We start from the raw sequence: 13342 nt of genomic DNA on the forward strand, positions 1-13342 counted from the left end.
AGCCACGGCCACCCATGCCTCCTCCTAGGATCTTTCTTCCTTTTTGGAATGAACTGATCCTGCATCTTCTGCATTATGCACAGAAATATCTGCCGTTGTTCCTCCACTGTCATCCCTGCTAAGGTATTGCACCATTGAACTTTGGCCAGCTCCTCCCTCATAGCTCCATAGTTCCCTTTATTCAACTGAAATATTGTCACTTACAATTGTACCCTCTCCCTCTCAAATTGTAGATTGAAACTTATTGTATTATGGTCACTACTTCCCAGTGGCTCCTTCACTTTGAGGTCCCTGATCAATTCTGGTTCTGCACAAAACCAGATCCAGAATTGCCTTCTCCCTGGTAGGCTCCAGCACCAGCTGTTCTAAGAATCCATCTCGGAGGCACCCTTTCTTGAGTGGATAGCTTTCAGCAAAGTAAGAAGCAAGGGCTGACTGCAACATTGAGACTATCATTTCCAATCAGATATTGTTTGAGCGCATTCTCAGAAATTAGAGAGAGGGAGAAATTTATTTCGTTAGTTGAAAGCAAGATGTTTGAGAATTAATATAAAGGTGGGCTGGGAAGAGAAGGAATCAAATGGAAGAGTTTTATACCAATCAATGAAATAAATGAAGCAGTGGAATGAAATATTAAGCATGCGGGATTAATTTATGTGGTTCACACATCGAGAAAAGCAATATACTGAGTATATTAGATGTTTTAAGGAAGGCAAAAGCATTTAAGGGGTGGGAAAGAGAGAGAGATGAGGCAGGCAATTTTAACTTCTCCACTTTGGGGCTTGTCTATTGGAAATTGCCTGGTTTTCATGCTGCTAAAAATGCATTTGTCCTCTGCCACATTATTGTGCCAAGCCTGAGAAGTGGAATAATAGCTCAGAGGTTTCACTTTATTTCAGACCAAAGTGATCTTTGAGAAGGATCTATTTTGTGAGTTGGGGTGAGGCAAGGGTTAAAATGGGGTCACCTGGGTGTGGAAAGTGGGATGGCGAGAAGATTTCTGGTGCTCATTATGTGTTAATGCCATCATAAACATGCCATAAATGTGCTCTTTAATTTCTGTTTCTAGCAAATTACAAACAGATTCTTTAAGAATGCATTTTCAATTTGGCTGGGAATAACCATCAAAGAACAGAGATCTCTGTCTAAGATGTCATTAGGGTACTGAAGGCTGTGCAATTTTCCTTTCACCCTTTCATGACCAGGTATGGGCAGCAGTGGAAGTATTTTTGCATTGTCAGAGCTGTTTGGTAAAGGGTCAGTGAAAGATCTACTTTATGGTATTCAACCAAGAACTACATTGTGACTCTAAATTGCTGTTAAAGAAGGAATCTGGAGCTGGTACTGAGCTTAATTTAGAGACTTAAAAAACATACTGATAAAATTACAGTCTGACATTTGGTGTGCGAACATCGTAGAAGGAGTTGTCAACTGTGCTAATAAGTAGCAATAACTGATTACTGTTACTTTCCTATAAGCTCAGCAGAATTTCAGTTTCCAGGTGTAAATAAGCCAAAGCAGTTATAACAGAGCCTGTGAGAAGTTCTCTCTCTGTCTTGTACTTTCTCTCTCTCTCTCTCTCTCTCTCTCTCTCACTCACTCACACTAACACACACACACACACACACAGAGCTGTGATTAGTTCAGTAGTATTAGTTTTAGTATGGTGTTCTAAAGCTGTATTTACTTTGTTGTTTTTTATATATATATTTAGATTCAAAAATTCTGATTTTAGTTTGCAATTTTTCCAGCTCCAGTTTGTTCTAACGATAATTCAGACCAGTTTCGGTGTAGTCTGGCCGTGTGGATTTCCAAGTGGCTGGCTGTACTTCCAGATTGGCTACATGATCTCTCTGATTATACTCTTCACTAATTTCTATATTCAGGTAAGTTATTATGTTCGGCATCTGTTTCATCTGCACCCATACACTATGTACCACTTAATATTTTCAATTATATATGAAAATCCTGATCAGTGGCGAGTGAGTCAAAGTGGTTTTGCGTGGTTTAGGGCATAAGAACAAGGAGCTGGAGGAGGCAATTCATTTACCATCTAATAAAATCATAGTTGATCTCAGCTCAGCCTCAATTCCACTTTCCTGCTCGCTCCCCATAACTCTTTAATCTGTTACTAATTATTAAAATGTCAATTTCGTCCTTAAATTTACTCAATCTTCCACTCTGGGGTAGTGAATTCCACAGATTTGTGACCCTTTGAGAGAAGTAATTGCTCCTTGTCTCTGTCTTAAATCTGCCACCCTTCAGACTAAAACTGTGACCTCTCGTTCCAGATTGTCCCATAAGGGGAAACATTTGTTCAGTGTCTATTTTGTCAATCCCTTTAGCATCTTATCTGTCTCAATCAAATCAATTTTCATTCTTTTCAATTCCAGTGAGTATAGGCTTAAATGGTTCAATCTCTCTTCAAAAGACAAAATTTTCATCTTAGTGATGCGAATTTGGAATGAGCTGTCATTGGAAATGGTAGAGGCGGATAAAATTACAATGTTCAAAAAACATTTGGACAGGTGCATGGACCGGAAAGGTTTAGAGGGATAAGTGTAGGCAAATGGAACTAGTTCAATTAGGAAACCTGGTCGGCATGGCTGAGTTGGGCTGAAAGGTCTGTTTCTGTGTGCTATGACTCTGGAATAACCTATGCACTTCCTCTAAACTGCTTCAAATGCAGTTGCATCCTTCCTCAAGTAATGAGCCAAAACTCCAGTAGTACTCCAGGAGTAGTCTCACCTATGCCTTATACAGTTTCAAAAGTGCTCCTCTACTCCATACTCCATACCTTCAGCAATAAATGCCAAAATTCCATCTGCCATCCTTATACCTCCTGTACCTGCATGCTTCGCTTTCTGTGATTCCTGAACAAAAACATCCAGATTCCTCTGCACTAAAGCATTTTGAGGTTTCTCTCCATTTAGATAATAAGTTACCTTTTACTTTTATCTGTCAACCTTTGGCCTATTCACCAAATCAATCCATATCCATTTGTAAATTTCTTGTTTCTTCATTGCAACTTTCTTTCCCACTTATTTTAGTGTCATCTGCAAATTTGGCTATAGTGCCTCCCATCCCTGACCCAAGTCGTTCATTTAGATTGTAAGTAGTGCGGCCTGAGAAATGAATCCTGTGGCACCCCACTAGTTATAGTTTGCCAACAAAAAGAGACCCCTTTATCCTGGTTCTCTTTCTGTTGGCTAGCCAGTTCTCTATCCAAGCTAATAAATTACCCCTAACCCCTTGTGATCTTGTGTGTTAAGATCACAAGATCAGCACCATATCAAAATATCTTCTGGACGTCCAGGTATATTACATCTACAAGACCCTCCTTGGCTTGTTACATCTTTGAAGGACTCTAGCAAATTAGTCAAGCATGTTTTACCCTTCATAAAACCAAGCTACTGAATTACTGAATTGCGTTTTGACTTTCCTGTTACCACTTCCTTAATAATAGATTCCAACAATTTCCCTTTGAGACATTAAACTATCTAGTCTATAGTTCCTACTTTGTGCTTCCCTTTATTGAATAAGGACCTTATATTAGTTTTTATCCAATCCACTGATACCTTTTCAGAATACAGGGAGTTTTTGGAATATTACAACCGCTATCTATGCTGCAAGTTCCTTTAAAGTAAGTACTCTCCTGGAATACTGTGTCCCGTTCTTGTCGCTCAGTTATAGAAAGGATATTATCAAGCTGGAGAGGGTTCAGAAGAGATTTACCAGGATGTTGCCAGATACGGAAGGTTTGAGTTACAAAGAAAGGCTGGATAGCCTGGCGCTTTTTATTCACTGGAGCATAGAATGTTGAGAGGCAACCTGATAGAAGTTTATAAAATAATGAGAGGGAGAGATAGAGTTAATGGTAGTTGTCTTTTCCATAGAATGGGGGATTTCAAGACTAGGAGGCACATTTGTAAGGTGAGAGGAGAGAGATTTAAAAAGATTTAAAAGGCAAATGTTTTACACAGAGGATGGTTCATGTGTGGAATGAACTTCCTGAGGAAGTGGTGGGTGCCGTTTCAATTACAACTTTTAAAAGACATTTGGATAGACACATGAATAGGAAAGGTTTAGAGGGATATGGCCGGAAGCAGGCAGGTGGGACTAGATTATTTTGGGATTATGTTCGGCATGGGATTATGGTTAGACCGAAGGGTCTGTTTCCATACTGTATGATTCTATGTAAACAAGTGCAGTCTTTTAAAGATCAAAGAGGTACATTACCTGATGCTTGAGAGATATTGGGCTGTTTTGACAGACAGATTCCGCACAGGCTTTCTTTATTCTACCATCATTAACACATACTAATTTTTATTAACTGGGTAATAAGATATCTAATCATCTGTATTCATTCCAACTAGTCGTCTTACCAATTGTAAGTAAATCACTTAAAATCATCAAGTATTGAAGACAAGAAAGCTATTTAACCCATTGTAGAAAGACTCTGTTAAAGCACCTAATGCTTTTGTGGTTTGCAGCTGCAATGCACTTTTACATGCCCTGTTAGGCTTTGTATTGAGAAGAATTCCCTGATATCAATCTTAAAGTTGCCTTTTATTAGCTTTAATGTATGCTCACTTGTGTTATGCAATTGAATTTAAAATAATTTTATGGATTTATCTTTAGTGTTCTGTTAACCATTTCATTTACCTCCTCTGGATCAACTCTAAAAGCACATTCTTTTAACTCTAACACACAGACACACACATATACACACACACACAAACACAGACACAGACACAGACACACACACACAGACACACTCACGCTCTCTCTCACTCTCTGTCCATGGTAGGAAGCAGTCTTGTGAGGCTTTGACCAGAGTCTGTTCTGACTTCTAGTCTGTTGCTCTGGCCATGTAAATCCTTTGGGCTTTGCTAAGTGTTGCTCTTCATTGATTGAAATTTTGAACATTAACTGTACTAAACAACCTCTTTCAAATTAACCTTCAACATCATCCATGGAATACTTAACTTGACCATTTCCTTTTTTCAAGCAGTCCTCCACAGTTGTTTAAATTTTATTCAGTCGTTCTTCCAATTAAATATTTTCTGATTTGCCTCCCTTGATTCCACTGCCCATGGTATTTTGATACCATCTATAAATTTGACCAATTTGTATTGGTTTTCTGAATGTAAACCATTGTAAATCAGAAACTGTTATGGTCCCTAACACTGACCCCAACGAGTACTCATAACCTCTACACTGACATAGTAACTTTTAAAACAAATGCGTTTTCTTCACAGCTTTCATCTCACCTGACAGCCTTTGATGCAGAACTTTGCCCAAGTCTGTTTTGAAAGTCAAGGGACATCACATCGTAGGCTGTCAGCTCATGGAGCATAACATTTGGTCAAAAGGAATTTGGTCTCTCATTTAGAATCCTTCCCAGTAGAAATTATCCAGGAGATCCACTTTGAAAGCCAGGCAAGAGGAAAGACAGACAGACTTCTAGATCTTACAAAAAACGTTTCTACCAAACTGGCCCATTGACCAGGCAAGCGATAGTTACAAATTCACAAGTACCAGTTAGAATTAGTAAAAACACATTGGCACTAACCCAGCTCTTGATGAAATTCTGCTGAGAGACAAGTGAAACCACTAAAAACAATGTGGCTTAGTTATTCTGGTCTCTACTGCATTTGGGGTTGTTTAAACATTTTTGACAGTAGGAGAGCAAAGGACCTCCTCAACAATTTCATCACAATAATGACATGCTATGTATAGTCTAGCAAAGAAATACTGGCATCAAAATAATGAAGTTTAATTTAAATAATGCATGACCATATCCCAGGTAAACTCAGAGCATGTCACATCGACATTGTGAGGAAAGGTTTCAGATTACTGGTCTCAAGCCTTTTTAAAGAAAGCCTTTCATTCTGTTGTTTTCAAAACAGTTTTAGCACTTTCATATTCGATATCAGTAATGTGAGGTCTTGACCAGGGCACCAAAATAATTTTCTTCTTGGAGCCTTCTTCTTGAGATTTTTCTTGAGGGCTACTCTTTGGTTTAGAGGAGCTTTATTTTGGTTTTCAGGGCCTCCTCTTCATTATCAGTAAATCATTTATTAGAGGATACAGTCATGAAGTAACAAAAGTTTCTGAATTTATGTTGACATTTGGAGTATTGGGGCATGCACAAAAACAAAATTAGAAGAATTCATCAATATTTTATTAATCCTCCATTAAAGGCCACAACAAGCAAAGAAAGCATTATCAGACACCTCAGTGTTTAAACTGACACGAGACAACAGGCATAAATTAGCAACAGTTATTTTTCAAAATAACTGGCACACACTTCTTCACACACAAAAAAAAGCACCCTAAACACATCTCCCACAAAGGGGGGTGAAGTCGCAGCTAATGTGTTTTCTTTGCATATGCATAAAACTGGAAGAGTTTAACAAGGCAGTTACCATCCTTTTTACTGCACCTCAGATTTCAGTCAGAGATTTAAATGTAACGGTTCACAGTGTTCTATTAGTATCCTCAACATTTCCTCTCACATGGCTGCTCCTGAGCTAATAAGGTCTTAAGCCAAAGATTCCACATTCATTTGGATAGAATTCATTACCTCGGTGATTTCAGATTTCCCTGGCTTCTCACGAGTTGAGTGGTCTTTTGTTGACAAGTTCAAACAATATGCATCCTTTGCAGCTTCCATCCTAACCCTGTGGTTTGCCTTCTCCCTCCTGTCCCTTCTCTTGCCAACCTCACTTACAGCCTCTATATCTTCTGCCTCGACCTGTGTATTCCCAGCCGCAGTAGTCCCATTTTCCAGTCTCATCCTCAGATCCTGCTTCTCCAGATTCCTCAGCCCCTTGTTCACTCACTTTCCGTCCTTTCTTTCTTATTCTCTGTCTGATCACATGGTGTTTTCTTTCTCGAATTTGTTGCTGGTAGTGAGCCTATCAGCAGTAAATGGGAGAGAGAATCAGTCTGTGATTGCACAGAGATAACTTTCCATTCCATGTACAGAGCAATGTTTCTTCCATTGGTTGGCCCCATGATTGAATTTTTCCATATGTCCTGAGAGTTTCATGTACGAATTGACCTGCGTTGCTGTATTCTGAGCACTGCTCCTGATGGAGAGGGTGCTGTCCATGTGGTTAGGCTAGATTGTTTGTGACTCTGACTTACCTATAAAATACAAGCATGAATGACTCATCTGATATAATATCTGGAAATACCTCACCAATTCATGGTTAGACCCTTGCAGAGAATTAGGCCCTAATTTTAACTGCCTGACAGAAACAAGGCAGAGGGGGTGGGAGAGGGCTGTTACAATAACTTACTGATCTATCTTCCTGTCATATCCTGATATTCAGTTTCCAAACTTCTTCTTTTGATCAATAGTATTAATTGAAGGCTGGGGTTGGAATTAATTGAGGGCTTGGGTAGTGGTGATGCAGAGAGATGCCTCTATGATCAAACTATCAAGAGCCAGACATGGGAGAAGCCCAGAAGGTGAATTTAAAGTTTTACTCTAGGTTTCCCTGTGGAATAGGAGTGTTTCTCAGAGCCTCATGCTGGAGATTTGGGCTTTGGTTTCTTCACTCCCTTCCAAACCTGGTGTCTCCTTTTAGGGCATGTTGGCCGAGAGTCATGTGCTGTCTCAGGTCTCCACTCTGCCCCTCAGTCAGTTAGTAAGTCTGTCGGGGACTGGGACTTTGCAAACCAAGCGCTGCAGGTAAATACAATTCCTGTTAAAATAGAAATCTTAAATGTCATTATCTGGGGCTGCAATCATTTTGTCAAACCTATGTATAAATGTATGCATTTCTATATAAAATGTAAGACACTGGTGAGAGGTTGTAATTGTTCTTTATTTTTTATGGGATCACATTTAAAAAAAACTGTTATCTATGCCTTTAAGAAAAATTGCTTGTATACAAGATACGTATTCATTAGAATTGCCTACAAGTGGGCTCACTGTGCAATGCTTTGCAAAAGAAACTCCATTTATTTCTTTGCTCTTTTGTGTTTGAACAATTTCAGACCTACAAGAAAAAGAGTGCTTTCAAAAGCAAAGACTGTCTAAATGGTTCTACAATAGCTGCGAATGGACACACAAATGGCCTTTCTACACAGATGGATCATTATTCAGAAAAGAAAACTCACTAAGATCGATCCCTGGGCTAGAACCGCGTTTTGTCAGCACACTAAGAGTTTTGTGATGTCTTGAGGCAATTTCAAAAGTTACCAATGTGTTAACTATATCCAGTCTGCATTATATAGCCATATAGGGTAGGGATTTGGAACTGAATATTGTTGTGATCAATAGAAAAATGAATTTAGAGAAACTTCCATTTGTGAAAGTGTACCTAAGTGATAGAAAGGTATGGAAAATAATATCAGCCCTATATAGTTTCAAAAATGATAGGATATTTCCTACACTAGAGCAATGGACCCCAGTGTGAATCAGGTAAAATGTGGTCGATTTTAGTTTACAACACTGTTGTTGCCTTACTGCGTTTTGTGTGTTAGGTACTGTCTTGTATTTACTTTAATCTTAAACCATATTTATATGTTTCAACTGAAATGTAATTTGGCACAGGGTGTTGACCCACATGCCTTAGTTTTAGCTAAAGTTGCAATGCTGCATAATTATTATGTTTTAAATGTTTCGATAATCCATACCTCTTTGTTGACTATAAATAATTGACTTGCTTGTTTTAACAACATAAGGTGTGTTGAGTTGCTGCCACAGTGTAGGAGCAGATAACTGAGTACTGCATAGGTATGTTTTACACAGTCAAATTCTCTTAAGTGCAAATGACTATCCAACAATGGACAACTGCTGAGCATATCCAGCTTATGCATCCAGTTCGACTGAATGGTCGACAATTGAGTGAAAGTCTACTCTTGTCACTGTTGCTCCTGGACCAAGTTCCAAGTTAACAGCCCTTCATCATGTACGCCTTGTTACTGGCCTAAAATTCCAGTCGTTCTTCTCAGGTATTTCCACAATTGTTTGTTCATTGTGACAGTTTGCACTGGTAGTGCAGAATTAAGGCTGTAGTTTATTAGCTCCCGAGACCTTCCGCTTTTGTGTAAATGCTGAAAGCCTTGTGTGCTGCTGAGATCTTTTTTTTTAAAAAAGTTGGAAATGCAGAGTAAGTCTGATAAAGATCTGAGAGAGAAAAATCTGTTTTTGTTTCAGTTGCTGACTGAGCTACTTTGTATCCTTAAGATTTGCTACTTTTATTTCAGATTTCCGGCATTCTTTTTCGTAAACAAAAACCATTCTGTGCTGTTGACCTAAGCTGAGACACACTTTTATTTCAAGGGTACACTCCTATTTTGAAGGGTTGGCTGTTTGGCTAAAGCCTATTTGTGGCACATCATGCAAAAATAAAGGTTATGAAGTAACTGAATTATATTGTTATACTTACCTGTGTCTTGTGAATGAGGTGAATTAACTGTCGGGACTGTACCTTAATTGCTGTGGCCAGGTTGTGTGATGTACATGTGGTCATGGTCTCATTACATCCAAAATGCAAAACATTTCTGTGTGTATACTGATGTTTGTGTGGCGTATTGTTGTGTAGGTGCAGCAGCACTGTTAGGTTATGAGGAATTTGAGACCCTAGAAGTAAATGTGACATTTTTCACTCAGTACATGTTCAAAATATTTGATGGGGTATAGTCCTTCAGCCTTCTTGTGATGGGTGAACTTGTATTGATAGGTAAATAGAGAGTTTTCACTCTATGAGAATGTCTTGATTGTCTCTTGATTCTGGGGCAGCACATTATGTCTTTAATCAGGCAGTAAATGCCATGGATGAGTAGCTAAAAGAAGTGCAAAGATTCCATATCTTCCAGAGGTGCACTGAAAAGCCTGCTGTAATTGAAACAGATTTAAGCCGTAGTACACACTGGAAAGTTGATTTTTTTTTCTGTCTAAATAATTTTATTTTAAAGTTGCAGTGAATATCACTATTTATTAAAATGAACTAATGTTTCTGAGGTATCAAATTATTTAAAGTATAACATTTATGCAGCAGTGTCACTTTAAATAACTTTTGCAGTTACACATATGCCTTAAAAATAAATTGCAGGGTCCAAGGTTTTGCTGCAGGCTTACCCAATGGTTTAAGTGAGGTCTGTGCAAAAACAAAGTTCATGCAGTTTCTAATTTACATTAATCAGCAGTATGATGACTCTAATTCTCTTACCCATATTTGAATTAAATGTTCATTAATAACCAGTAGGTCTCAAATGCTTCAATGTTACATTAACAGATTTTGTGATATACTCTCAAACAAACCATATATTGGTCTTTATTACTAATGAGTCAGTGTCATAGCTAATGAAATATTATCCCTAAATATTAAAAAAAACCTGATCCCTTTAATTGGATGTCTTATTTTTGGTGTTATATACTGAGTGAGTCTTTGGTCATGGTGATTCTATTTATGAACATTTCAGTAAAATTGCCATGCTTTGTATAGCCCATACAGGGGATATAATGTGAAGCAACTTCCTTTCCCATCCTACCCGGAACAGAGTTTGCACACTTTACCTGTAAGTTCTGGGCTCGTAAGCATTAGCTGAAGCTAAGGCGGAAGTTACAGCTGTCAGTCATTATCCAAAGTGTAGCAGACAATTTCAGACTTTTTAAAAAAACCCCAACTTACAGGTAAAGTGTGCAAACCCTGTTCCGGGTAGGATGGGAAAAGAAGTTGCTTCACATTATATCCCCTTCATCGTATGAAGCAGCAATCAATTTATGGAAAGGTTTAACCAATATTCTACTTGAATTTTACTAATTTGGATAAAAGTTACTGAAACTGTACCTGAAAATACAATTTGAGTCTTTCTAGTCAGTCAAACAATTATTCACTTTGTGAAAATATCCTGAAAGGCACTTGTTTCATCAAATGACAACATGTTTTACAAGAGAATAATCAGTGTACATTTTGTGGTTCCACATATAACATTTATAATGGGAGCAAAAGCTTTGAATATAGAGTTATCAATGGTCAACTTTCTAAAGAGCCAGGGTCTATCGATTGCATATTAGGTTTGAGGTTGTTTTAAATGCTGCAAAGACAAGAATCAAAGCCCGACTGTGAATGCTTATACAATGCAATGTAGGATAAGCACGCACATACATACAAACTAAACCATGGGATATCAAAGAGCAGTATCTTCAGATGGGCCAGAATATGCAGCCAATGTTGAGACTTGCTTGAATTGCTGAAGCAGTTCTTTCCATTTCAAATATTGGTGCAGAGTAACAGTCTTGGGTTCTTCAGAGTTTTGCATTAGATTCCCCCTATATCTCAAAAGAAAGTAACCACTTGGTTTGTGGGGCTTAATTGAAGACTGCATTACAACCTATAAGCAATGCCGTTCTTATTGAAGTACAACATTCTGTATCCCTTTTCTCATACAGGCACTGAATATTTCGGGTAATGCTGCTCTCAAATCTCAAATTACATTTTAAAAAAAAACTTTAATCATGAGTGTGCTGGTTTAACCTGTGTCTGAGTAACTTGTACATTCACCAGTTGTAACCTCTGCAAATGGATTCAAAGTTCACAAAATTAAAATCTTTACTCAACTTGAAATGTGGTCCCAGTCCATTTATAACTTGGTGATATGAAAATGTGTTGCTGGAAAAGCACAGCAGGTCAGGCAGCATCCGAGGAGCAGGAGAATTGACGTGAGATAAGGTGGGGGGGGAGGGGAAATGAGGAAACTGGAGTACATCCCTTGTGGTTGGAGGGTTCCTAGGCGGAAGATGAGGCACTCTTCCTCCAGCCGTCGTGTTGCTATGGTCTGGCTATAACTTGGTGATATGAGTAACACATGCACATGGGCAGTTTGCTCCCACTTAAAAGTATTTCTGCTAACACATGCTGAAGATGGTGTTTACTTATTGGTCTCTACTGGTGTAGAAATCCTGATTTAAGTGCTGACAGTGTTGTACAATAAGTCTATTTCCAGGGATTCTGTGAGCCAACTGAAGATGGTAGATCTCTGTAACCATTTGCAGAGGCAGCATTGTTGTCTGGAAGCTGAATAATCCAACTGCTGTTTGTTGATAACATGTTCTTCAGCTTTGGGAGTGAACTGGCAACTGCATAAAAAATGGCAAATCACAATATTTGGACAACAGTTAATGTAGAGGTTTCATTAAGATGATCACTACTGGTCTTTATAAAGGGAAGTTGTTTTACTCAGGACCAATAGTTGCACAGACTCAGTAGTTAAATTAGATATCCCTGACCATGTCTAGGTTGGGATGCACAGTTAATCAGCACTCCTTCATCGTAAATGAGGCCGTAAACCACTGACATGCTGTTTATTGTTTTAAATGCTTTCAGTGGCATTATCTCCTCTGCTGATTGGCTGGTGAATCAGTACATAGAGTCATAGAGATGTACATCATGGAAACAGACCCGTCCATGCCGACCAGCTATCCCAACCCAATCTAGTCCCACCTGCCAGCACCCAGCCCATATCCCTCCAAACCCTTCCTATTCATATACCCATCCAAATGCCTCTTAAATGTTGCAATTGTAACAGCCTCCACCATATCCTCTGGCAGCTCATTCCATACACATACCACCCTCTGCGTGAAAAAGTTGCCCCTTAGGTCTCTTTTATATCTTTCCCCTCTCACCCTAAACCTATGCCATTCTAATTCTGGACTCCCCGACCCCAGGAAAAAGACTTTGTCTATTTATCCTATCCATGTCCCTCATAATTTTGTAAACCTCTATAAGGTCACCCCTCAGCCTCCGACGCTCCAGGGAAAACAGCCCCAGCCTGTTCAGCCTCTCCCCGTAGCTCAAATCCTCCAACCCTGGCAACATCCTTGTAGATCTTTTCTGAACCCTATCTTTCCGATAGGAAGGAGACCAGAATTGCACGCAATATTCCAACAGTGGCCTAACCAATGTCCTGTACAGCCGCAACATGACCTCCCAACTCCTGTACTCAATACTCTGATCAATAAAGGAAAGCATACCAAGCGCCTTCTTCACTATCCTATCTACCTGCGATTCCACTTTCAAGGAGCTATGAACCTACACTCCAAGGTCTCTTTGTTCAGCAACACTCCCTATGATCTTTCCATTAAAGTGTATAAGTCCTGCTAAGATTTGCTTTCCCAAAATGCAGCACCTCGCATTTATCTGAATTAAACTCCATCTGCCACTTCTCAGTCCATTGGCCCATCCAGATCCTGTTGTAATCTGAGGTAACCCTCTTCGCTGTCCACTACACCTCCAATTTTGGTATCATCTGCAAACTTACTAACTGTACCTCTTATGCTCGCATCCAAATCATTTATGTAAATGACAAAAAGTAGAGG

General features: G+C 39.0%; 1 protein-coding gene across 3 annotated transcripts in view; it reads left to right on the forward strand.

The window, feature by feature from the left end:
* elovl5 (ELOVL fatty acid elongase 5) overlaps positions 1-10636 on the forward strand; it is a 99784-nt gene extending 89148 nt beyond the window's left edge. For all 3 annotated transcript variants that reach the window (XM_043679614.1, XM_043679605.1, XM_043679622.1), the window contains exons 7-8: positions 1752-1886; positions 8014-10636. In XM_043679614.1, coding sequence (XP_043535549.1) covers positions 1752-1886; positions 8014-8139 — 261 coding nt within the window. In that variant the 3' untranslated portion in view covers positions 8140-10636. The remainder of the gene's footprint in view (positions 1-1751; positions 1887-8013) is intronic.
* The last annotated feature ends 2706 nt before the right edge of the window (positions 10637-13342 follow it).

This window comes from Chiloscyllium plagiosum, chromosome 3 (genome assembly GCF_004010195.1).
Source record: "Chiloscyllium plagiosum isolate BGI_BamShark_2017 chromosome 3, ASM401019v2, whole genome shotgun sequence".
NCBI classification, from domain to species: domain Eukaryota; kingdom Metazoa; phylum Chordata; class Chondrichthyes; order Orectolobiformes; family Hemiscylliidae; genus Chiloscyllium; species Chiloscyllium plagiosum.